This window comes from Colletotrichum costaricense (assembly GCF_030867565.1).
Source record: "Colletotrichum costaricense strain IMI 309622 chromosome Unknown Scaffold_18.1, whole genome shotgun sequence".
Lineage (NCBI taxonomy): Eukaryota > Fungi > Ascomycota > Sordariomycetes > Glomerellales > Glomerellaceae > Colletotrichum > Colletotrichum costaricense.
The window spans coordinates 841,789-866,053 of record NW_026848247.1 but is presented as its reverse complement, the minus strand read 5'-3'; the positions used below and the strand labels follow the sequence as shown (position 1 = coordinate 866,053).

Genomic DNA, 24,265 nt, shown 5'->3' with positions numbered 1-24,265 from the left:
TGATACTATCATTCTTCACCCTTTCACATTCGCGGGGCTATCTATCCTGTATATTGCCCTTGCAGTATTGAAGTATCCTTCATATTCAATAATGTCTTCCTCTCCTTCGGCTTCGTAATGATAGTGACCTCCAGCATTCTTTCCCAGTGGAGAGAACGCGTGCGTATGCTCAATCCTCAAGCCCATCTTGTTGCCCGGATCCGCAGAGTGCAATACGCATAGTCCCACAACGGGCGAATCGAAATCATGAAAGGTCAACCATTTCTCAACTTCCTTTCTATCCTTAAAAGGCAGATCGCTCTCAGCAGGGAAATCAGGCATGATGTGGTAAGTTGCCTTCCCTGCCTTCACAACAAAGGCTCCGCCGAGACTGATAGTTCTTTCATTGCCATATGCAGCATTCAGCCCTTTCCGGATACACTCGGTAAAGCTCTTTTCAGAACCCTTGCGGCCCTTTGCTGTAATCTTGAGGACCGGTCCTGGCTCGCCCAAGGAGCCGTACAAGTTGACCATGAGACCGCAGTCTACAGAAGGGCTCGTTCCAACGCTGACTTCTCCGGTGGTGCGTTTGATCTGGATGACTTGACTTTTGTTATCGACCTTGTCAAGACCCCCTTGCCAGCTGAGATTCGGCGCAAGCTCGCTGTTCTGCCCGATGACGTGGAAAGGACCGGCGCCGGCACCGATCAAGCTGCCCTTTTCAGGGCTCATTTCCATATTCTTGCCAATCTCTGGTATGGACCAGATGCTGTCAAGCCGGGGGCGGGGAAAGAGGTTCGGCTGGCCGCCAACATCTGCGATTTTTTCCTCCCCTGAGAGGCCCTCGGTCGCCAAGTGAAAAGGTGCTTTTCGCAGGTCGGGACAATTGACCACAGCCACTGATGCGTGCTTGTAGTTGGCGTCCAAGGGAGCTTTGAGTCGCTCGACTAACTCTTCCAGGCTCGGGGGCGATAGGAGGAACTTTTCGACACGCATCGTGAGAGTGTGAGGGGTAAAAAGTTCTTAGTTTTTTCCGAGAAGCTGGTTCTCGACGTTCGAGGTAAGTACGAATTGCTGCCTTATTTGAGTCGATAAGACGTTGGTATTATTACTAGAAGTGTAATGTACTTAGTAGAGGTATAGTCGAAGAGGTTATTGTTCGGCCCGTATGACGTGATGCAAGAACCCCGCTGTGCGGATCGGGAATGCCCCGGCAGTCGGTTCAGAGCTTTTTGAGTGCAGCCACGACACATGCACCTCAATTTGAATGGTTTTGGTGTCTGCAATTTCAGGCGGCGTCTTCTGAGACTTTTGTTTTACTTGCTCTACCTTCTTCAATCTTTCCCTAAACTGCTGCAACCCAAGTACCTTAATATCATGTGCACGTCTCCATACATTATGTTTTGCTATAATAATAACAAAGACAAGATTTCTAGGGAATGTTTTCTGTTGAAAGAAATGTCTCACTTACGGCCAAACCAAACCTACCAATAGTGGGGGAAGAGAAATCCCTGAAGTCATGATAAACCCTCGTACAGGCTGGGAGTAACTTAGGTAGGCTACAGTAGTATTAAACCATAGAGCACTGAATCAAAGCACTAGACCTACGTTGTGGAAATAACGGCCGTATTCAACAAAACCTAAATTTCACTCAATTACTAATTATAGCTAAGTGACCACTGAAATTATGCCAAAACATATGCTCATAAAAACTTGTCCCATTCTCTGATGCTATCGCGTTAATGGACATGGAAATGTTGAGTGAGCGGAAATAAGCTCGAATAAAACTCCAGTCTTCGCAAACGCTTTCGAAATTTCATCAGAAGTATTGCCTCTGTCGTGTTCGTATGTTGGAGTCTTAACGGCTACCTTTCGGAGGCCAGGTAGTTGACCGGCCAAGCATGATGATGCCAGACGAAGCAGCATCACAGTCAGAGGTTCAGTGCTAGCATCTAACCTCTCATGAATCCAAGGACGAGAGCCTGGGGCTAAAGAGTACAGGCAGTATCTTGGGTCCGAGTACCAAATGTCATGGAGAGTCAATTGCGTGAGCTTGGGCGGCAGACGCGCAGTGATGTCTGCGTTTGCCATGTCTTCGGAACTTCTGAAGATGGTTGGTAATTCGGTCTCCAACACAGTCAGATCTTCCAAATCTGTGAGACATGTAAGACATGGTTCATCGGGGGTCCGAAGAGCTGAGAGGTCCCCATGTAACAGCGTAAGTCTCTGCAAACGCGGGCAGAGTGTTGAAAGCGTCGTCGATAGGTGAGTGGTGATCCCCGGGTGTGTGGTTTGCTGGAAACAAGGAGCGAAAAAGTGATAGTCAATCTCGATTTCGAGAACTCGAAGACCGGGGCACAGCTGGAGTAGTCGGCATAAATCGGGTCCGCGGATGGCAGTTTCGTGGAAACGAATTTGCTCCAAAGCAAAGGGTCCAGCCGCGGCGACTTGGGCGAGACCTCCCCATCTATCGTTGTCGTATCGCGTAAGAATCGAAGTGAGAGGAGGCAGGGCAAGCAGGCCAGTGAATATACGAGGAACCTCGGGAATGTTCATGAAGTACACCGCAGGGTCTTCCAGTTCCAAGTGCCGCAAATTGGGTAAGGTCCCCGGATGACCTGTCGCATTGCTATGAGTTGGTGTAAGCCGTTTCCGCAACCCCCTCTCACATTGCTCGGCTGACTCCCATATTACGCGTAATGTCAAATGTTGCACATGAACCCCAAGTTCAGGTGTTTCGATGAGGGACCGGATGAGAAGACCAGCGGCGTCTTTGGATTCATCCAGGTTGATATTAGAAAAGAGTTGAGAGTTGCAGAGAAGGTGAAATATTTGACAAGTTTGTGAAAGATTCGACAAGGTCCGGGTATCTCTAGCACCATCGTATCTGTCTCTTCTCAAAAGAGCGACGGAGTCGACGATGCAACGGATGAGCTCGTTGGGAAGGTCCAGCAGGCGTTTCTTCGGCATCAGCATTGACCCCGAAGTCGCCAGCGTTGAGTATTCCATGATGATGCTCCTCTACAACGCGTTCACAGCTCTTTAAGAGCTAGGTGCGAAGTGTATTGGCATGTGAGAAACATGCAGAAACCGGCTGTATTGCGATGAGCGAACTCGAATCTGTGACATCAAGTCGGCAAGAAGGGAGTGAATGGGGTGGCGTCATTCTGACTTTTTACTTCCATATTCGAAGAGGCTGGACAAGATAGGGGCACAAGGGCAGAACCGGCCACTAAGATCAGACGGACCGAGCGCTAGAAGAGGCCAAACGGAGGGCCGAGGTTTTTTTGACGCTAAAATCTTTTGTCATTATTAAATTCGCAAAACGGTTCAAGCTTTGTTACATGATGAGATTCTTCCTTTGTGTCGAAATGGATGACGTGGGAGTATTACATGGAAGTAGCATAACGGAATAAATGGAGGCGCACTGCTACTTCCTAATCTGGTAAGTACCGTTTGGATAACTGACGATGAGGGCACACCGAGCTCGGTGAAGAGCAAGCGATTACATAAGCGAAGTGAAGCCCACCGTTGTCCCAGCAACGTGCCACATGACCCACATGGCCGATCTGTTATCGTTATCAATAATCAACATCACAACACTGGGCATCCTTTTCTAACGCTACCCCATTTCGAACTTGAACATCGACAACCTAGACGCAGTACTCCAGCACCACATCACTCGGAGACGCGACGGCAACTTGCCGCGACGATACTAACCATGGCAGCCTCCGACGATCTCATCAACTTCGACGTTATTGAAGCACAGAAAGAAAACATCCAGGCGCTGCCCAGTGGTCGCTCCGCCAAAAAGCTGGCTCAGCTGTTCTCGCCCTCGCCTCTGCAGAAGCTGAACACACCGACACCCTCAGACACCAAAAATGTCAACGATTGCATTCGAATCGAGTACGAAGAGGAACTCCAAAACATCTCCGAGTCGGACGATCCTCTAGACATTTACGACCGTTATGTGCGATGGACCCTGGACGCATACCCCTCGGCGCAAGCAACACCGCAATCTCAGCTTCACACGCTCCTCGAGCGCGCAACTAAGACCTTCATTGGTTCATCACAATACAAGAACGATCCCAGATACCTCAAGATCTGGATTCTGTACATCCAATTCTTCGCCGACTCGCCGCGAGAAACCTTCCTCTTCCTGTCGCGACACAGCATCGGAGAGTCACTTGCCCTTTTCTACGAAGAATACGCCGCCTGGCTAGAGGGCGCTGGCAGATGGAGTCAAGCAGAGGAGGTGTACAAGCTCGGCATCGAGCGCGAGGCAAGACCAGTACAGCGCCTGATTCGCAAGTTCAAGGAGTTCGAGGAGAGACTTGCCCACCAGCCCGAGGCCGACAACGAGCCCTCATCGCCAGCACTTCCCACCGTGCGGCCCGCTTTGGCTGCAAAGATTGACCCCTTTGCTGCCGCCCGCGCTGCGGCCGCTGTAGCTGCGGACCCCCAGGCCCCTCGACCCAGCCAGGGCGTGAGCACAACGGCGGCGAAGCCTGGCAAGGCTAAGATGTCCATCTTCTCGGATGCCGACTCCGCGCCTCCTGCGTTGTCGTCGCGTGGACCAAGCTCGAAGGGATGGGATTCAATCGGCTCCCTGGGCGACCGGAAGAAGGAGAACGTAATGGAGCCCAAGCCGTGGGCAGGGGAGACATTGAAGGCTGGCGGGAAGAAGAGCACTGCTCCGAAGATGGCTATCTTCAAGGATACGGTAAGCACCAATTTACTTGAACTTCCCAATGCCTGGATGTTGATGATTATAGGACTAATGTTTGGCTTTATGGCGTTTCATGTAATTCAGTCTCAGTTGCAAGCAAAAGTGCAACCCAAAGCCCAATCACGATCATCACGAGCGCAAATGTCCAAGTCCCATATTACACTCGTGCCATCAAAGAATCAAACAGTAGTGAACCCCGTAAGCGGGAAGAAGGAGCGCATTTTTGTTAGCCTCGAGGCCCTCTATCCCACTCCCGAAGAACCTGGCTCAGAGCTTGGTTTTGAGGAAGTTTGGGCCATGAACCGAGGCTGGCTGGATGTCTCCTGGGACGACGTATCACTAACTGAAGAGATCCCTTCCGAGATGATGAGCGTTGAGCCTTCCTTGGTTGACGATCTCAGCCATTTAGTACGGGAGAAGATGGTTGTTCACACAGAAACCGTAGTTATGGATGAGAACGGAGCCATAGTCATGAAAAAGGGGGGCAAGAGCAAGAAAAAGAAGACGATGGAGGTGAACGAGACTCAAATCAGTAAGCGGCTTCCATTTCCACAAGTTATGTCGTGTTCAAGCTGACATTTTGATAGTCAAAGCAAATCTAGACTCACCGTCTAGGCCGAAGCTGAAGAAGAGGAACACGGCTGAGCCAACGATGACGCTCCATACTCGTGCTGCTACGGATGAGATCTACGAGATTTTCAACCAACCCATTCAGTCTAATCCTCTGGATGATGAGGAAGAGGAGGAAGAAGACGAAGAGGAAGATAGTGACGAGGACGACGACTACGAGACAGATGGCGACTACACTGAGGTTGAGAACACCATGACTACTCGCCTGATTGAAAACGACAACGCCGTCGAAGAAGCTGACGAAGATGGCTCGGATGTCAAGAGTATCAGTGAATGGTCTGACTTCTCCACGCGCAAGCACGTCCCTGTTCTTGACGAGGCCGCGACCCAAGCCGGTGTAGACGATACCCAAGCTTCCGACTTGATGAATCCGGACTACGCTGAGCGTACCGGTCCTCTACCAGATGAGCAGACTGCCTCCCAGGATGGCAGAGAATCAGGCGATGAGCAGGAGGCCGAAGAAGAGGAGGAAGGTGATGAGGATTACCCGCCAAGAACGAAGACTATTTTCGTTCCGATACCCCCAGAGGATTATGAGCCCAGGACACGACCGTTTAGGGATCCGGTCGAGATGGCCAATAACCGTCTCCCCTTCATGACTCCGATTACGGAGAGAACCGAATCTTCTCTTGCGTTTACAGAACGGAAGGCGAGGTACGAGACTCCGTCACGTGAGGAATATGAGTCCACTATCCATGAGGAGGACTCTGACATGGAAGAGCCGGGTAGCAGCCCATTGAGGGAAGTGCTGAGCGAAGTTCGACCTATCAAGATTGCGCAGCCCCTTCTCGGTAAAGCAAAGTCTGCTCCATCAAAGCCGACACCTCCCAAGGGACCAATCATCAAGGAGCTGCAATGCAACCCAGTAGATGAAGCTGTGAGGAATGAGATCCTCGCCAATATGCATCCTTCTCTCGACTCATACCCTGGATTCTACGACCATAGCCACGAGAAGTACGAAAAAGGCAATGAGATCCGCAAATTCGCTAAGGCCATGACGAAGGCAGCCAAGGGTGGAGATAGAGTTAGCAATGCTTGTGCCATGGTCACAATCGAGTTTCCCGATATTGCAACAGAATATACCATCAGGAAAGAGCTCGGTGCAGGCGCTTTTGCCCCAGTATATCTGGTTGAGAACCCGGACGCAGACCAAGAAGACGAGGACGAGAACGGGGTCGTGGCCATGGGCAAGGGCGCATTTGCCGTCAACCATCGGAGCCCTCTGGAAGCACTCAAGATGGAACTTCCTCCAACGCCCTGGGAGTTCCACATGATGCGTCTTGCCCACACGCGCCTGGGTCCTCGGCACCGCGTAGCCGCCTCTGTTTCTTACGCCCATGAGTTCCACCTCTACCAGGATGAGGGCTTCCTCTTCCTTCCCTATCACCCCCACGGCAGCGTCCTCGACGTTGTCAACTTCTTCCGCGCCGAGCCGTCTGCCGTCATGGACGAGCAGCTGGCCATGTTCTTCACCGTTGAACTGTTCCGCACCGTCGAGGCCCTACATGCCCACGGCGTCCTCCATGGCGACCTCAAAGTCGATAACTGCCTCCTCCGTCTCGACCACGGCGGCAACGACCAGCCTCTATCAACGCAATATAGCGCTACCGGCGCAGGCGGCTGGGACGCGCGGGGCGTGACCCTCATTGATTTCGGTCGCGGCATCGACATGCGCAACTTTGCGCCCGACGTGGGTTTCATCGCGGACTGGAAGACGAGCGCGCAAGACTGCGCCGAGATGCGCGAGGGTCGGCCGTGGACGTGGCAGATTGATTACCACGGCCTCGCTGGCATTGTCCACTGCCTGCTGTTTGGCAAGTACATTGACACGGTTCGCTGTGACCAGGGCGGGATCGGGGCAGGCGGGCGCAAGTACCGCGTCCGCGAGAGCCTCAAGCGGTACTGGCAGACGGAGATCTGGTCGGAGTGTTTCGATTTGTTGCTTAACCCGGGGTCATTTGTCGCCACGGAGGAGGGCGCTCGCATGCCAGTCCTCAAGAGCATGCGTAGCGTCAGGGAGAAGATGGAGGCTTGGTTGGAGGGTAACTGCGAAAGGGGTGTTGGGTTGAAGAGTCTTGTCGGTAAGGTCGAGGCTTTTGCCAAGGGCAGGAGGTGAGGAAGAGTATTGACATGCCTATCTTGCGTACGATTTGACGGAGGGGAGCGGCAGGTGGGCGTTCCGGGCTCTCTACAGGAGGAAGGAGATTGTTTACGTCGAACTACTTATACCACTGGTGCGGTCTCTTTTTTGCCTTTCTGTTCTCCTAGACTCGGGTCGTAAAAGAATCCTATCACAATAGCGTCTATCTAATACATGTTATGTACACAAACAAACCAAAAAAAGAGTTCACCCCCCGGTGCTGAACTGGGGGCTACATCTCTTATTGCTCATGCTGGGATTCGAATCCGGGTACTCTCGTATGCGCTGAGCCTGTCGTCGAGTAGGCTAGTTAGCGTAGAAAATTGATGTCGACCTTTAACCACTCCACCACCCAGCCAGTTTGACCTGACCCATCGACCTAAACAGGCGCCTGCTGGCTGGTGACTGGAATGAAGTTTGGGGGACCTATATGGGCATGTTGTCGTGATCGGATACAAGGCCTCCTCGAGCCTGAGGTTTCCATGGATAAGTCAAGTGTTTGGTGCCTGATTCATCAGACGAGAGATGGGTAGGACAGGTCCCATCACGAGGCCGAGGTCGACGAGCCCGCCTGATCGCAGAACTTCCTAGATACCTCGAACTCACCGTACATAGATCCCAGGGCCATGGAATATGTCACTGTGGCTATGTTGCCTCTTAGACTATTGTTCCGGGCTTATAATTGGATTTTACACGGCGAACCATCCAGTCGCTCATAAGGTAACAAGGTACATATTGATACACAGCCCAGACATCGAACCCAGTCCAGTCCTCTTACTCGCTCTCATCGTCACTCTCGACCTTCTTCTTCCTACCCTTCCCAGCCGCCGCGCCCTTCTTCGCGGCCCCCTTAGCCCCTTTGGTCCCCTTCTTGGCATCCTTTTCAGCCTTGCGGTCGACCTGGTCCTGTATCTTGTCCCTTTCGCCTGCGCCCTTCTTCTGCAGCTCCACCTCGAGCGCCTTGAACTCGTCGCTCTCGGCGTCCATGCCAATCATGCTCTCCAGGAGCTTGATCTCGTCCGCCCAGACCTTCTTGTCCTCGACGGTCTTACCGTTTGCGTCCTTGTGGTCGATGGGCGTCTCAAGGACCATGGGGAGATTCTGGAAGGCCTCGTGGTTGACGAGGCTGTGAAAGGCGCGGAGACCGAGGAAGCCTGTGCCGATGTTGGCGTGGAGGTCGCGGTGGGAGGCGAAGGGTGCCTTGCTGTCGTTGACTTTGTGGTGTCAGTAATGACGTTCTTACAGTACCGAGTGATCTGGACCAGGGCAGTTGAGACTTACGGTGGAACGCCTTGAGGTATTTATTACCAACGACTTCGTCAAACTCCTTCATCGTCTCATGGAACTTTTCCGGCGTCCGCAAGTCGTATCCTGCCGCAAAGGCATGGCAAGTGTCAATGCACACACCGACTCGCTCCTTGTCCTCGACCTTGTCAATGATTTGCTTCAAGTCCTCAAACTTTGTACCAATGACATTGCCAGTGCCTGCCATGTTCTCCAACACTGTAATCACTTTCTTCGTCGCCTTGTGCGCGGTGTTGAGCTGCGCCGCGATGCGCCCGCACGCCTCCTCGCGAGCCTCCCCTCCAGTGTTGCCCGGGTGGAAGTTGTACAGCTTTATGCCCAACTGCTCGCACCGCTGAAGGTAATCTATGAAGCTCTTGTATGCCTGCTTCGCCTTATCGGCATCCGCTTGGGCGAGGTTGACGAGGTATGAGCCGTGGGGAAGGATGTGTGCGGCGGCATCGTAATTATTTTCCTTTGCGAGGGATACAAATTGGTCTCTGGCATCGGCTGCCAGGGGAGGACTCTCCCACTTCCTTTGCGACTTGAGGAAGAGGGCAAAAGCATTGGCACCGATATTGACGGCATTCTGGATCGAGTTTTGCACACCTGTGGTAAAACTGTCAGCGCAAAGGATTGAGGATAAGGAGGCGTCGCGAATACTGACCGCCAGCGCCGCTGACGTGGGCACCAATGTACATCGCTCTCTTCAGCGAAGACACTGCTGTCCTGTCTGTCAATGGCATATCGTCCTCCTTCTTCGCCTTGCCCTTCGCTACTGTGGTCTTTCTCTTTTTCGCGGGCTTCTCTTCCTCTTCTTCAGCGCAGCTTCCGCAGGCCTCGTGCTCGTCTTCTGAGGACACCTTGCGCTTTGCTGGTGCTTTCTTGGCGGCGGCTACGGTTTTCGTCTTCGTTGCAGCGACTGTTGTGGTCTTAGCGCCGTTCGTCTTCGTGGTGGTCGTCTCTTCGACCTTGGTCTCGACGACTGCTTGCGCCTTTCTGCGTGCAGAGGTGCGGGGAGGCATGTTTTTGGTTTCTCTTCTTCTCAATTCGCGCTGAGGTGAATGATCTTCGCGACAAGATGCGTATCTAGAAGGACCAATTCTCGAGAGATTGAAAGAAAGAGGGGGCAGTTGGAGAAGTAGGAATCAGGCCTTCCAAAAAAGCAAAGACTCGTCGTCGGCGGGCCAGTGATTGGCACGCGTCGAGATCCGCGTCATACATGCGCGATGTCAGGTGACTTTGATGAGCAATTAAGTAGGTACTAAGGTAATGCAGCTGTACGGGTAGAGTCTGTGCTCGACCTGGCTGCTGTTCTCTGTACTTGACGCTTTGCCTTACTTGAATGAAATCTCCCAGTTTGACCGAGGTCATCCACGAACATTTCCATCGTCCCAGTATATTAGATTAGAACCAGTATGAATGTAATCAGACTTTCAATTGAATACCGTAGTGTTTGCTAAAACTGCACCTAGCCATTCCGATGTTTAGTGTACTTTGCTTACCCCTTTTCAACCCGAATACCCTCCAGGCGCCAAATTCAACCGCCGCTACCGTATTTTGACGTGAGTAAGACAAGAACGGAGTACCAAACTCAAATAAAAGTTGCAAGAAAAAGGATATACTGCTGCTCGCAGCTGTGCTATGCTACTTCAAGCAATGAACTGAAGCTCGGCCTTGCGCTCAGGTACGAACTGGTCTTTGTAAGTATCCCAAATCTTCTGAAGTTCGGTCATGTACAGGTCATGCAGCCGGTCAATATCTTCCTGGGTAGGCTGTGCTGTGGGTGACGTGGTGACCTTGATAGGCTTGCCAACCACAATGTTGAGCGGTCTGCGGTATGGCATCATACCAACATCGTAGTTAAGAATTCCCCGACCATGAAGAGCAGGGAGAGTAAACTTAAAGACGCGAAGCACAAACATCTGGAAGTTGTGCACCCAAGGATGGGTTTTCGGGCTGAGTTGGTCGTAGAGGTCATTCTCGCCAAAACCCAGGACGGGCACGAGGTCAGCTCCGGTCCGCAGCGCCATTTTGATAAAGCCCTTACGTCCCTTCAGGATCAGTCTGAGAGTCCCGGGCTGAGCCTCGAGTGACTCCCTGGCACCACCCACAACAATGGTGACTGCACGTCCCATTCCCTCGCCATTGGCGCCGCCCTTGCTCAACGTGTTCCAGATCGACTCCTTAGACACAGATCGAACGCCCATGAACAGGATGTAGTCGCGGTAAAAGGGGATTCGGAAGTTGTTGTCGAGTGTCAACAATGAGTTGGTGATCCCGGGGAACTTCTGGGCGAATCCGAGGGCATTGGTTGCAAATGCCGCGAAAGCACCGTGTGAGATGATTCCATGAGGGTGGTAGCCGAAAATGTACTTCCTTGTCGGTGGAAGATCGTGAGTCTTATGGAGCTCAGCAGGATAGTAATCAGCGAAGAATTTCCAAATGGGAAGCGATCGTAGCCATTCCGACCGTAGCTTCAAGTTGCCATTGGAGGCAACGCCAGAGAGTGACAGGTGAATGAGGTAAGGGACCAAGAGTGGCCAGGTAAAAGGGATTGCCGCGAGGAAAAAGAAGATTGAGACGAAGGTCAGAATGGATAGGCCGTGAAACAGAACGGCTCCGGTCTGGAGACGGCGCTGAAAGGGGACCTGAAGAGGTGCGAAGCGGATGCCTGCAGCCTTCAATCCGAAGCGATGGCTGTTCCTTCGGCCTTGTGCTGCGAGAGTGAGGCGTGGGTAGTTGTCGTCGCTCATTCCCTTGATGCTTGTTGACTCTGATCTGTCAACATCAAATCCATCGACGAGAGTCTCATCGGCGGTGCCCTCGCTACCAAAGCTCTTTTCAGGGTCAACAGCATTGCCATTGCTGTCGTTCTCCTCGGCCTTACTGCCGTTGCTTCTCGCCGAGGATGGGGATCGTCGATGGCCTCTGCTTGGGCTTTTCGGGGAATCGTCTAGGCCCTGTTGGAGAGAGCATGATCAATAAGATGGCACAGCAGCTACTTCAATCCATGTTGACTTACAGTGGCGCTGTACTCGTGACTGGACTCCTTTCTCTCAGCAACAGGTCTCTCGGTATCATCAGGAGCCTGCTTGTCGTTGGTTGAGGACGCTGGTGGCCCAAGCTCTGGAGCTTCTGCTACAACGTTAATCTTGCTGTTCCCAGACTCAGCTGCCTGCGACGCGAGCTGAGGGTTGCTGAATTTCTTGACAGGTTGCCTCTTGGTTGGCGACTTGGAACGAGCTGCGGAACCCTTCTTGCGAGGCATGATGGCGGATGTTGAATGATGGCGGCTCGTATGTCGATATCGGCAACCCAGGTCCAGTTCTCGGTGGGAATGTGTACAAAGAGAAGATGCGGAGTCCAAGAGCGTTTATAAAGCAGGTTGTCTCTTACCTGAAATGACAGCCACCTTGGTCCCGTCCCCAAAGTTAGACATGGTTGCGTCGGCGTCGGATGGCGGCAGGGCCGGACCTCGGACAGGCGTGCGGCGTGGGTGTAGGCTGGGAGCTCGAAGGAGACCTCCTTTGCTAATCGAAGACCCACGGCTTGATTCAGTAAGGGCGGTGGTTTGAGCAGAGATGATCGGAAACTTTTTGGCGCACAGGGTCCGAAGTCTATGAGGGAGCGGGCGAAGGAATGCACAAAGGGAGAGCGGAAAGGTTGTTTGGTGGCAGCTAGCCTGATGTTGCGAAACGAGGGCAGGTTGGGTGCATTACGCTGGGTGCGGATGAGAGGGACGTGGGTGTGCGTGGGAGCATCAGCAGCTAGCACCCCGGAGCTGCCGCCAATGACGATGACGTTACGGATTGGATCTCGTCCGCATACCGGCAAGCGGCTGCAGTCTACGACAGCCCCCCTGAGCACAGAAGGAGCTGTCTTTTGTGCATACATTGTGCATAAACATACATAATATGCGAGATATGCACAACTCACGATATGTCGATAAGCACCCTAGTCAGGCTCCATCCCTTCTTCTCATCACCACCCAATCCCTAATTTGCATGTGATTATCAAGCTTTAAGAATGGCCTTATTCTTCTTACGAGAATCGGATCCCGATTGACTGGCGCGGTTTCCATTCAATTCATGAGAATTGGAGGCCGTCATAGAAACGATTCACCTTTCACGGAAGATACAACAAGGCTTCATGGGCTTGCATTAGATGCTCGGAAACGATCGACGCGACTGTCTCGAACATAGCGTCGTTGAGCTGTTGGTCTGAGACTTGCCTACCTAACTAAGACAAAGCTATGGGATAAGGAAGCACGGAAGAAAGCAAACGCGACGGGGTACCTTCGCATGTTCACGGACGCCTCCCTGGGACCTTGGCCAGAGCTCCTTTGCCATCCTCAACACTGGCGAAAAGCCTCAGTGGGGCTGGACCAGCCCAAACATGTGAAAATCACCAGCTGTCAATGCCATCTTGAAGGGCAGAGCCTCCAAAGAGACAGCGACCAGTCAGCTTCCGGCCCGTGCCAAGTCAATTGTCGAGGGATCGGGTGAACGGCAGGGGGAGCACGCGACATTTAAATCTACCACTGAGCCGGCAACGTGCATGCCGCATCAAGATTCAACATGCATGGATCGGTCTTCTGTTGTAAGAGAATCATTGTGAATGATCAATTGACCTCATGGCGTCGAACCCGGACCTGTGGCTTCGAATACTTGCAGGCTCGATATATCAATTCGCACTGTTCATTGCGCCCAAAATGCGCAAAGGCACAGTAGATGCGGAGAGATGATGACTGTATCGACCAATGCAAATTGCCCCTCCATGACTGGACTCAAATTTTCCCCAAGGAAGTGAACCCCACCATCATCATCCCACCATTCACCCCGCCGACGTCACAAACGTCAATATTTGAACTGATCTGTCCGCACGTCTCACGGCCCTCTACCCAAGTCTTTCACAATGGCCAAGGCTAAGAAGGGGAAAAGTGACGAGAAGGCAGCTAAGCTAGTACGTGTTCCACTGCCTCGTCTTCAAGGGCTCCCAAGAGCAAGCAGAGACACTGTGCCTAACTTTGATATGGAGTAGGCTGCAAAGAAGCAGAAGCAGGCCAACAAGGGCGAGAAGAAGGCAAAGACCAAGACCGCAAAACTCGAGGGGAGCGATGCCGAGGATGTTGACCTCGAGCAAGTGCTTGAGGAGTACAAGAAGCAGCAGGAGCAATTCCTCAAAGTCACGGAGACCGTGTGCGAGGGACCTCCCAAGGCCCGTTCTGCTTCCACCATTATGGCCTCGCCCTGTGACAGCAACAACTTGCTGCTCTTTGGTGGCGAGTACTTCAATGGCTCGCTCGCTCATTTCTTCAACGACCTGCACATCTACTACATCAACCGTGATGAGTGGAGGTGCGTGACGTCCCCGAACGCACCCTTGCCGCGCTCTGGACACGCGTGGACGAGGGCCTCAAACCCCAATCATGTCTACTTGTTCGGCGGAGAGTTCTCGTCGCCAAAGCAAGGGACGTTCCATCACTACTCAGACTTCTGGCGGTTGGAGCCTGCCACGAGAGAATGGACAAAGATTGAATGTAAGGGCAAGACGCCCCCCGCCAGGAGTGGTCACCGCATGACATACTGGAAGCAGTATATTATCTTGTTTGGTGGGTTCCAGGATACCTCAAACCAGACCAAGTATCTTGCCGATGTGTGGATCTTTGATACCCAAAACTTCTCCTGGCACAGCCCAACTCTGCCTCCTGCACAGTTGAAGCCTGATGCCCGGTCTTCTTTCACGTTTCTTCCTCACGAGCAAGGTGCCGTTCTCTATGGAGGTTATTCAAGAGTGAAGGCTACCGTAGCGGCCAACAAGCAGGCCAGGGGTTCAAGCCAAGGACAGAAGAACATCTTGAAGCCAATGGTTCACGATGACTGTTTCTTCCTGAGGATGTCTTTGCCGCCTGACGGATCGCCCCCGACAGCGCCTCCAGTCGTTCGCTGGGAACGGCGCAAGAAGCCTGCCAATGCTCCCAGCCCCAAGCGCGCAGGCGCCACCATGGCATGGCACAAGGGTCGTGGAATCCTTTTTGGAGGCGTGCACGATGTTGAGGATAGCGAAGAGGGCATGGACAGCGAGTTCTTCCGAGAGCTTTTTGCGTGGAACATTGAGAGGAACCGCTTCTTCCCGCTTGCCCTTCGCAAGGCCCGTCAGCAAAAGAAGGCCAACCCGGCTGAGCAGCGTGGAGGCCGTCGTGCTCGTGCCCAGGATCGAGAGGAGGAACTCCTTCGTCAGCTGGCTGCCTTGGAGACTGGCAAGTCTTTGGAGGATGCCGACGACATGGAAATTGAGAAGAAGGAGGAGGAGCCCGATGAGGACGCAACCCCTATGAGAGAAATGCCGATCACGATGGAGCTGCCGCACCAACGGTTTAATGCTCAGTTGGCTGTGCAGGATGATGTGCTCTACATCTATGGCGGCACTTTCGAGGCCAAGGACCGTGAGTTCACGTTTGACGACTTGTACGCAGTGGATCTTGGCAAAATGGACGGCTGTAAAGAAATTTTCAACAGGCCTGTCGATGACTGGATCGTAAGTCAGATAACTTTTGGAGACGGGGTCTTTTCACTAATAGCATTTCAGGAGTCCGAGGACGAAGACGATGATGACGATGAAGATGACGATGAAGATGACGATGAAGATGATGACGATGAGGAGGATGAAGAAGGCGACATCGAGATGGAAGAGGAGGACAAGAAGCCATTCTACACGCCGAGCAAGCGCAAGAAGAAGCAGGGTGATGAGGCCTCTGTTGCCGGTTCCGAAACGACCAACGCAACCTCCTCGACTGCTCCTACGAGCGCGACAGAGGATGACGATACCGAGGCGGCCGAAACCGTCGATGACGGTCTCCCGCACCCAAGAGTAAGCCTTACCAGCGCCTATCTTCGGAAGCAACCATGCTAACTTACACATAACAGCCCTTCGAGACAAGACGTGACTTCTTCGTGCGCACCACGAACGAGTGGCAGGAGATTCTCATGACCAACCTTCGCTGGAAGAACATCCAGCCGGAGACGCTCGCCATCAAGGAGATCAAGGCCAAGGCCTTTGAGCTCAGTGAGGAGAAGTGGTGGGATTGCAGAGAAGAGATCACGGCGTTGGAAGAGGAGCAGGAGGCTGCTGGTATTAGTGAGGTTGTATCTCTTGCGGAGAGAGGCGATGCAGCTGCCGCCGGTGGCGCCAGAAGACGATGACCACTTCAGCAGAAAGATTCAAATAGTATTGGGACATAGAAACGCTGAATATGCCAATTTTTCATGGCAAAAACTTTACCCTTACTTGATCTTGTGTAAATCAGGTAGGCAGCCATCTCTTTGGAGCCTGGAAGGCGGCGAGAAAGATGTCACCGAATACCGGGAAAGTGGGGCACGTGACTGCGCGTCACTCCCGCTCTGCCGTCTTTTGCCCCTCGTCACGTCCTGGTCCAGTCTTAGACGCATCACTTCTTTCCATCGAATATTCCACTCCAGATATCATTGATACCCAGAAAAGACTTGAAACTTTACGGAAAGATTGGTCAAGAAAGCAAACGATTCCACGGCTTTTACCTTCGGCATTCCAGTCCCGAATCCTTGTTAGTGCCAATATGCCGATCGGCATCCAGCGGCTGAATGCGAAACGTTCGCATCCAAACGACCGGATCATCTTCATCAAGCCTCTGAAAGGCCGCGATGAAAAGATTGCCCAAGATTTTCTCGAAAGGATCGCCGCACAATGTTGTAAGTGGCTCTTGTTGCTATAGAGATGGGTCTGGCTGATCAGATTTAGTACCGATCATGAAAGAGCACCACCTTTCGGTGATGTCTCTAGAGCAGTATGAGTTCAACAGAGAGTTCGTGGGCAGGAATTTCAACGCTGGTGAAGTCATTCAACTAGTGCTCAAGTCGCAATCAGGACGATGGCTACCATTTGAGTACGTTCAGATGGTGATGATGCACGAGTAAGTCTGCTGCAGTGTCCCCGATGATCCATAGCTGACGGGACAAAGGCTGGCACACTGCAAGCAAATGAATCATTCTAGAGCATTCTGGGCAGTCAGAAACAATTACGCCGAGCAGATGCGAGGGCTTTGGCATCGAGGGTACTCTGGCGAAGGCATCTGGGGTCGTGGTGCCCTGCTGGGGACGGGACAATTCCAACGCAACGTCGCGCTTCCCTCTGAACCGCTTCCGGAGCACCTGTGTGGCGGCACATATCGCTCCCGTGGACGCAAGAGGAAGATCAAGCCAAAGCTTTCCTACAAGGAGCAAAAGGAGCGCCGAATCCTCAAGAAGTTTGGTGCCAACGGCACCGCTCTGGGCGCTGATGAGGAGACAAAGGTCAAATTGGAAGGCGGCAAGCGCACGCTAGCGAAACCTCGCGTGGCTGGGAGTGCTCGTGGACGTGAACTGCGAGCCGCGGCGGCGCTCGCACGATTCGACCAGCCGAAAAAGGAGCCCGAAGAAGACATCAAAAACGAGGTTAAGGATGAGGATAGCGGCGAAAGCGAGTACGAGGACGATCCGGCGGACATCAAGAACGAAGACGCTGTCGACATCGATGGTATGGTGATCAAGGACGGCAAAGGCAGGGGCATGATCAAGGTCTGCGAAGACGAGAACTCCGATGACCAGGATGCCCAGAACGAGCTACAAGAGTTACAGGCGTCGGTGAAGCAATGGCGACAGACGCATCTCAAGTTCAAGCGCGAGCCCGTGGACGAAGCTGAAGCTTCAAGTGTGCCGCCACCGAATCGAGTAGCAGAGTCATCACACAAGAAAGCACCGACGATCCGGAGACCAGAGCAAGAAGTTCCTTCGCGAGTCAAGGTCAAGGAGGAGCCGGATGACGATCAGGAGGCGCCAATTTTAGATATCGCGAGTGCAGCCCCCACAATCAAGAGAGAAGCGCGAGACGACCCCCGGTCAATAGCAACCCGTCATCCGATCTCGCCGCCCAGCGCACCATCCGCGGCGTCGCCATCGGCCGAGAGACAGAGGGTGACGGCAACGGCAACGGAGTCAGCGACGATGACAGCGTCAAAGTCTAATAGAGCTGCGGCCGCAGCGACAACGGCCGAAGATGGACGAGAGAGTGAGACCGGGTCCATCTGTGGAGTCTGCTCGTTTGCCAACTCTGCCCTGTCGATAACGTGCGCCGTCTGCTCCCACGTGCTGGACCCGGCAAGCGTACCGAACGCCTGGCGCTGCGAGGGCGCCGCGTGCCAGGAAAGCGAGTATCTTAATCCCGGCGACTTTGGAGTGTGCGGTGTCTGTGGGCAGAGCAAGCGAGAAAAGCAAGGCTGAGTTTGGGTTCACGACATGATAAGGTTAGGAGTGACACAGGACTTTTGCAGTCAAACGAGATGAGTTCGAGATAATGACAAATTGCGGCTATTGCTAATTGACCGTGGTACACCGTATAATCGCAAACAATTAGACAAGAAAAAGTATGTACGGATCTCTTGAGCAGGGAAAAAAGGAAGCAAACAAGTCAGGACTTTTAATGAGGCGATGAGCTCATGTTAATATCGAATCACTATCCGCACCCTCGTCAACTGACTAAGTGACGGGCCGCCGACGATAGACGGTAGGGCTCGTTCCTGGCGGTGCACAGCTTTTTGCGGTTGATTTGTTTTCCAGGAACGGATAGTTATTCTAGGAAACTTTTTCCCTCGCGCATTTCCCCTGCGCAGAAAAAGGGCAAGCGGGATTATACACTCAGCACGTACGCAATTTACGAAAATGGCTCTTATTCATTTACGACTGATATGTCAAGTTGTCAAGTAAAGTTTTGCTGGTGGGTTCGTCCAAAGAGTCAAGCCACCACGGTCCCATGCTGGCCACGGACAGGCTCAGCATGGGATGCCCCTTTGGCCACAAAGGTCGGGCCAGGGGGGGACAATAACGACGAAACATGGAGAAAGAGCAGGCCAGGCAAGGCGGACAGCCGATCGATGGGGCCAGGGGGACCTTTTGAAGTGGGCTGTTGATCATGAACTACGGCTTCATCAACGCTGACTCTACGTACGGACACGAATAATACCTATCGCATTCGTTCAGTGGAAGTTGGCGATTCAAGACAGGTCATGGGATAGCGCGGCGGGTATGTCAGATATCTATCCGCGAATTTAGGCCCGTCGAGCAGAATGCATCGTCGAAATGTCATCATCAGCTCGGGGATCGCCAGAGCCAAGGGAAGACGCGGAGCCTCGCTTACTCGGCATCTGGGAAAAGGACCTGGACTGGAGATTTCGAGGAGTCCGAAGAAGGAAGGACAGAAAAATATGGTTAACGGACCCAAAGTCTGGGCAAACTCGCCAGAGTATCTGATAAACAACGAGATAGACAGATGACTGACCAATAGTGCAATAGCATGAAGAACCAAAGACCCAAGACCACTATTCACCTTAGTACCAGCAGTAGCAGCAGCAGCGGGTGCGGTTAGAAATGAATTGCACTCTGTGGCTATTCTCGGGGATCTTCTATATCGCTGCGCATCCTATTGACCGGCAGCAGCTTATCAAGATAGTTGAGACGAAAAGAGAAGCAAGCAACACCCGACCTCTGGCTGAGCTTAAGCTCCGGCTGGCCTTTTGCGGTGCAAGTGCATGCAAACGCAATATCACCGAACACCCAGCGTCCGTTGCCTTCTCCATCCTGCAGAACTGCAAACAAGCGCTTTTCAAGCTCTCTTTCTGCAGACGGAATAGTTATTCTCAGCCTATCGTCCATCGTTCACCACCAAAGATGCACTCCAGAAAGGGGAGGCGAGTCCGGGGCAACTGCACGACTGTGGTAGGTGGTATTCGCAGCCCATCCCTCCCCCCCAAAGTCGTGCTAGGCGTGGAGAGACGCGGGAATACCGGGATAGGGGTCCCCACCCGTCGAGTTTCAGAAGGCTTAAAATGGGCACCTATCGCCTAGGCCGAAAAGGACTACCGTTACTCGCGGGTTGCAGCAGTTTGCGAGAGAGTGCTCGAGTACCTACCGACAACCGCTACCGCACGAATGAGCCAAAGTCGCCTGCCGCTTTGGAGGGAAGGGGGGGCGTGGCTGGTGGCCTACTTTGAGTGCTGGGCCGCCGCTGGCCCCGTTTCACCTTGCGACTCCGGATGACCGCCGCCGTGTCAATTGGACGGCCAAGTGATCACCGAAACTTGTTCCTTCAAGAGATCCCGTCCTTTTGGTTTTTTTCTGCTCTTCAGGGGGGACTTTGACTACCACCTTACCTTCTGTGCTTCTGCATTCTATGCTGCAGGCCAGTGTCCGATCATCCCTTGGGCTGCGTCCATCACCGTCCCATAGTTGGCTGGCAGGGCATGATGGAATGACGATGCTTGGCTTTATCCGATGGAACGCTCCCCTCTCTCCCTTTCTCCCGCACTTTGGAGTTGATACCTATGTGGTGTTACCCTTGCAAACTCGCCCAGTATCGAATCTCATGCGCCCAGCGACGGTCCTAAACAGCGAACCGGCGATCCGAGGGCGGGAACGACGCCCCATGTCCTGGACATCGAGCCACACCACTCTCATGGGAGTAAGAGAGCGCCATAGTAGAGGCCGACTGACTAAGAAATTGCATGGCCAGGAGAGAAGAAAAAGAGGCATTGGTTTCATCCGTTCACACAGCCATTCTGCTCTTGGCAGACTCTAAACACAGGCTTTGCTTTTAGTGACACCTACTCTAATGATACTAAGGTTAGTAGGTTAGAACCCCCTCTTCAGACGACAGCGTCAGGGCCCCCGTCAGCCTTCAGGTACCAGAACGTGTCGGGCTCGAAGCTGTGCTACACCGACCGAGGTCGAGGGAACTCCCACATACAACGTCCGCTTGAGCGAGTCCCGAGTCTCGAGTCTCAACTCTGGTGAGCAAGTATTCAAGCAGGCGGTAAGGCGGACCATATCTGCAAAGGCACAGAAGCGATCCCGGCGCGAGTCTCTTTAGGTAGTGGAAAGTTCCTCCCAGTTTCACCCACCTCACCGGGCCGGCACCAGGCAAGAGGAGAACTTGTGGCTATGGAGAGACGAAAGCACGCAACGCAATCCTCGCAACGCAAGCGACGTACGCAACCGCACAAACGTGACAAACGTCTGGTTCCGCGTCCCGCAGCCGGCGTCCCTTTTCTTCCTGCCTTTCGAAAATGGGAAGGAGAAATCAGGGATCCATATTGAAATGGGGCTCAGAGCTCCATACTGCGTACATCCAGAGGCGGTTACCAAGTTCAAGACCATTCTCTTGCGGATACAGTCAGCCAAGTTTCGCGCCACCCCTCCCCCCTGGACCCTCGCTCTTCATTGCGACATGGGGAAGCCGGCTCTTGGATTTGCAAAAGACTGGGGTCCCAGGGTCCAGGGGGGTGGTGCAAGTGAAAGTGAGGAAGTTTACAGAAGTAATACCTTGCGGATGCAACCTAGTAATAGCTCACTGCCCAAAGTGCGCGCGGGAGAAGAAGGATTTCTGGGTTGTGAATATGGCGGCTTGCGAAACCTACTTAGTGGCTTGCTCGTCCTCCCTACTCTTTTCCTACTTCTCCTCCTCCTTCAGCTTGAATTGTTCGAAACTTGTTTCTCTTTCCACATTCTTTTCGAAAGAAACAATCCAGACAGTCTGTTGACAGTCACTTTCCTTCTTTTCCTTCAACCTTTGATGATCTGTGATCTGTTCCATTCTTTCTTCCAAGAAGCCCTCTTTGCTCCGTTCTAAACCAAACCTCGTCTCGACGACCAAACACACCAAAACTTACAAACCGAACTCACCCGAGATATCTCACGATCGACTTGCCAATACTACCCCAAAGATCACTCTCAACCTACAACGCATCGATCTACTCATCCCTCAAATAAAACGAACTCTCCGAAACGAAACTCTTCTTCCAGTCATCCCATATCCACGACTGAAAGCGATCAAAACCTCCAAATTTCACTTACACCAAAATCCTCTCTCACTCATCCTATCAAACTACCTACTCGTAACAACCGCAACCATGTTCTCCACGCTCATCCAGACCTTTGTCCTCCTCCTCACAGCCACCGCGGCCCTCGCCGCCCCGGCCGGAAGACACAACTGGCCCCGCTTCACCGTGCCCCAGCAGCACTTTGAGGTCCTCAGCATGCGCATGCAGGAGCCCGTGAACCCGGCCGCCATGGTGGAAGCCACCTGCGTCGACCGCAACGCGTACGTTTCCTCCCAATCTGACTTACACAAGAACCCTTTCCACTACATCCTCTCCTCTCTTCCACCGAAAACACATCAAGCACCTTTCACCCATCAACTTCAAACTACGAAAGAAACTTTTTTGACTAACACCACGCTCAGTCACATCGTCTTCCACGACCAAAATGCAGCAGAACTCGCCATCTGCGGCGGCATCTCGGGCTCCGTCGACGCCTGCCACGGAAACCCCTCCACCACCGTCGGCCAAGCCGGCTCCGCCCGCTTCAGCCTCAAGACTACCGTCGAGGGCGCGCAGATCACCATCTCAAAGACAAAGTGGGAGCAGTGCGTCCGCGCCGCCCGCGACAAGTGCCCGACCGGCAGCCTCCGCGCAGTGTGCGCCGGCGGCGCGACGGTCGGCGACGTGGAGTTTACGCTCAAGAACTCGTTCAGCATGGACGACTTGTAAAAGAAAACTTCGAATGTGCGCTTCAGCTTTTGCGTTGTTCTGGGCGGTGGATGAGGGGATGTTTTGGTCGTGTCTGATGTGTTATCTCTCTCTCTTTTCTCCTTACTTTCTTCTCACAGAGGCTGTTCATATCAGTTGATATGCCTCGTTTTTTCTTTCTTGCTGCGGGCATCTTCTGTGCCGTGGCTTCATGATTTTGATGAACAGGGTTCTGGGATCGGAGTTTGTCTGCCCTTTTTCAAGGGCAACATCTTCAACCGTATATATATGCAACGCGCTTGTAAAAAAACACATTCGCATCTGTACAAATTCCTCATAGGGGACGTTTGTCTGAAATCCAGACCAGTTGGCGATCAAAGTCATCCAGTTCAAATCATCTTTTTCCATCCTTGTAAAACAAACTTGACAAAAGGGGGGTATCATAACGCCTAACCGTTCACCGTCCATGCTTATCCCATATCCAAAATATAATCGCAAGGTGTCAACGACAGCGGCATATGCACCAGCAAGCTTTGCCAAAACAGCCAACAAGTCCTTGATGCTCTCAAATGCCGTACCTCGTAAAACACTCCTCCCGATGCGTCTCAAGACAATCCAAAGCGCAAACCCTCGTCCCGCACTTGATACACTTCACCCGGCCCCAATACCCGCACACCTCGCAGAAACTCCGCTCAGGATACCGCGTATCGTCGTCGCCCCACTCGGCCCTCGCGTCCCAGAAACTCAGCATCGGCCGCGAAAGTAGCCACCTGAGCTCCTCGTCCGTCGGCATCGCAGGCACCCGCGACACGAGCAGCGGATCATCGTCGCCAGGATGCGGCGCCGGTCCCGGTTTATCGTAGGGCTTCAGCACCGGGTCTGTCGCCGTCGCCGAGTCCTCTTGCGCTTCTGCTGCCGGCGCGGGCGTCATCTCGACGTCTTCCGGTTCCGCTGGCGTCTTTGGCGTCGATGTCTTGGAGCGCTTGGCGGCGTTGCGCTTGGTGTGCTGGTTCGGATGGGGCGGTTTGTTGGCCGGTTTGGCTGTGTGCTGGTTCGGGTGCGGCGCGGGCGTGTTTCCGGCGTGCGAGAGGAGGGCGAGGTGGTCGTCGCAGTGGTTGTGGAAGGTCTTTTGGGACTGGAGGATTTTGCGAATTGCTGGCGTGCTCTTGTTCTGGCCTGTGATTCCGTTAAATCGTCGTTAGTTTGGCTGTCGCTTTGCGCTTCACTACGTCGGCGCCCTACAGCGTAGTGGGAGGCATGGGGTGATGGGGACAGACGTACCTCTCGAGGCCTTGGCCGGGATGGGTATCGAGGCATCACGACCACCGTCGCGGTCCAGCTGCTCGAGTTCCTTGCGGATCTTGGCTTCTTGGCGGACGGTGAGGTCTGAGGCGGTTGGGTTCGCCTTGCTTCGAGCGGCGCGCTTACGGTTCGCGGGCTGGAGGGCGGCGGCGGCCGGGTTAAGGCCTGTATCGGGAACGTAAGCCCATCCCGGGGCGTTTGTGACTTTGCTGCTGGCGAGCTCGTAGACACCAAAATTATTCATTTCGAGGTTGAAGATGTTGCGGCAGGGTTTTTGGAGAGGGTGGAGGAGTGTGGTGGTTTGACTAGGAGCTCTCTGGGTTCTGGAGTCTCTGCGCTTGAACTTTTTTGTAGCGAATCAGAAGAGACGACGTTGAGTGGCTAATTATTGGCCAATGGGAATGTGTTGGTTACAGACGAGCACCTAGCGGAGAGCTTCCCCAGGTTGTAGGTTGAGACCTCGGTAACTAATACGTTATTTATATTCAAGCAATTGACACTCAGGTACACAATGAGTAACAAATTAATAATTCAATCAACTTTGAAAAGGATTCTAACGCCGTGACAAGTTTTCATACGCTCAGAAGCCGACAAGTGCCGAATGCGC

The 24,265-nt window shown here is 53.1% G+C and overlaps 10 protein-coding genes across 10 annotated transcripts; 5 read left to right on the top strand and 5 right to left on the bottom strand.

Moving 5' to 3' along the window:
* Positions 1-15: 15 nt before the first annotated feature.
* CCOS01_13833 (uncharacterized protein) lies at positions 16-975 on the bottom strand (the record flags this gene model as incomplete). Its single annotated transcript, XM_060461977.1, has 1 exon — positions 16-975. One exon carries the CDS (start codon positions 973-975, stop codon positions 16-18), a length of 960 nt encoding a protein of 319 aa, XP_060307697.1.
* A 735-nt stretch (positions 976-1,710) lies between these two features.
* CCOS01_13832 (uncharacterized protein) lies at positions 1,711-2,988 on the bottom strand (the record flags this gene model as incomplete). Its single annotated transcript, XM_060461976.1, has 1 exon — positions 1,711-2,988. The coding sequence occupies one exon, from the start codon at positions 2,986-2,988 to the stop codon at positions 1,711-1,713; it is 1,278 nt and encodes a 425-aa protein (XP_060307696.1).
* A 712-nt stretch (positions 2,989-3,700) lies between these two features.
* CCOS01_13831 (uncharacterized protein) lies at positions 3,701-7,454 on the top strand (the record flags this gene model as incomplete). Its single annotated transcript, XM_060461975.1, has 3 exons — positions 3,701-4,702; positions 4,799-5,240; positions 5,296-7,454. The coding sequence occupies 3 exons, from the start codon at positions 3,701-3,703 to the stop codon at positions 7,452-7,454; spliced, it is 3,603 nt and encodes a 1,200-aa protein (XP_060307695.1).
* Positions 7,455-8,252: 798 nt separating this feature from the next.
* CCOS01_13830 (apurinic endonuclease) lies at positions 8,253-9,886 on the bottom strand (the record flags this gene model as incomplete). The annotated part of the gene is made up of 3 exons (XM_060461974.1): positions 8,253-8,692; positions 8,760-9,371; positions 9,430-9,886. Coding segments are annotated over 3 exons (1,509 nt in total), but the record flags the coding sequence as incomplete, so codon positions are not given.
* A 528-nt stretch (positions 9,887-10,414) lies between these two features.
* CCOS01_13829 (diacylglycerol acyltransferase) lies at positions 10,415-12,033 on the bottom strand (the record flags this gene model as incomplete). The annotated part of the gene is made up of 2 exons (XM_060461973.1): positions 10,415-11,725; positions 11,788-12,033. The coding sequence occupies 2 exons, from the start codon at positions 12,031-12,033 to the stop codon at positions 10,415-10,417; spliced, it is 1,557 nt and encodes a 518-aa protein (XP_060307693.1).
* Positions 12,034-13,679: 1,646 nt separating this feature from the next.
* On the top strand, positions 13,680-15,967 carry CCOS01_13828 (kelch domain-containing protein; the record flags this gene model as incomplete). The annotated part of the gene is made up of 4 exons (XM_060461972.1): positions 13,680-13,727; positions 13,806-15,302; positions 15,354-15,635; positions 15,692-15,967. 4 exons carry the CDS (start codon positions 13,680-13,682, stop codon positions 15,965-15,967), a joined length of 2,103 nt encoding a protein of 700 aa, XP_060307692.1.
* Positions 15,968-16,359: 392 nt separating this feature from the next.
* Positions 16,360-18,058, top strand: CCOS01_13827 (WLM domain-containing protein; the record flags this gene model as incomplete). The annotated part of the gene is made up of 3 exons (XM_060461971.1): positions 16,360-16,492; positions 16,542-16,713; positions 16,762-18,058. 3 exons carry the CDS (start codon positions 16,360-16,362, stop codon positions 18,056-18,058), a joined length of 1,602 nt encoding a protein of 533 aa, XP_060307691.1.
* A 2,869-nt stretch (positions 18,059-20,927) lies between these two features.
* On the top strand, positions 20,928-21,458 carry CCOS01_13826 (uncharacterized protein; the record flags this gene model as incomplete). Its single annotated transcript, XM_060461970.1, has 1 exon — positions 20,928-21,458. The coding sequence occupies one exon, from the start codon at positions 20,928-20,930 to the stop codon at positions 21,456-21,458; it is 531 nt and encodes a 176-aa protein (XP_060307690.1).
* A 280-nt stretch (positions 21,459-21,738) lies between these two features.
* CCOS01_13825 (uncharacterized protein) lies at positions 21,739-22,377 on the top strand (the record flags this gene model as incomplete). Its single annotated transcript, XM_060461969.1, has 2 exons — positions 21,739-21,929; positions 22,071-22,377. The coding sequence occupies 2 exons, from the start codon at positions 21,739-21,741 to the stop codon at positions 22,375-22,377; spliced, it is 498 nt and encodes a 165-aa protein (XP_060307689.1).
* Positions 22,378-22,921: 544 nt separating this feature from the next.
* Positions 22,922-23,902, bottom strand: CCOS01_13824 (HIT zinc finger; the record flags this gene model as incomplete). Its single annotated transcript, XM_060461968.1, has 2 exons — positions 22,922-23,532; positions 23,638-23,902. 2 exons carry the CDS (start codon positions 23,900-23,902, stop codon positions 22,922-22,924), a joined length of 876 nt encoding a protein of 291 aa, XP_060307688.1.
* Positions 23,903-24,265: the final 363 nt, after the last annotated feature.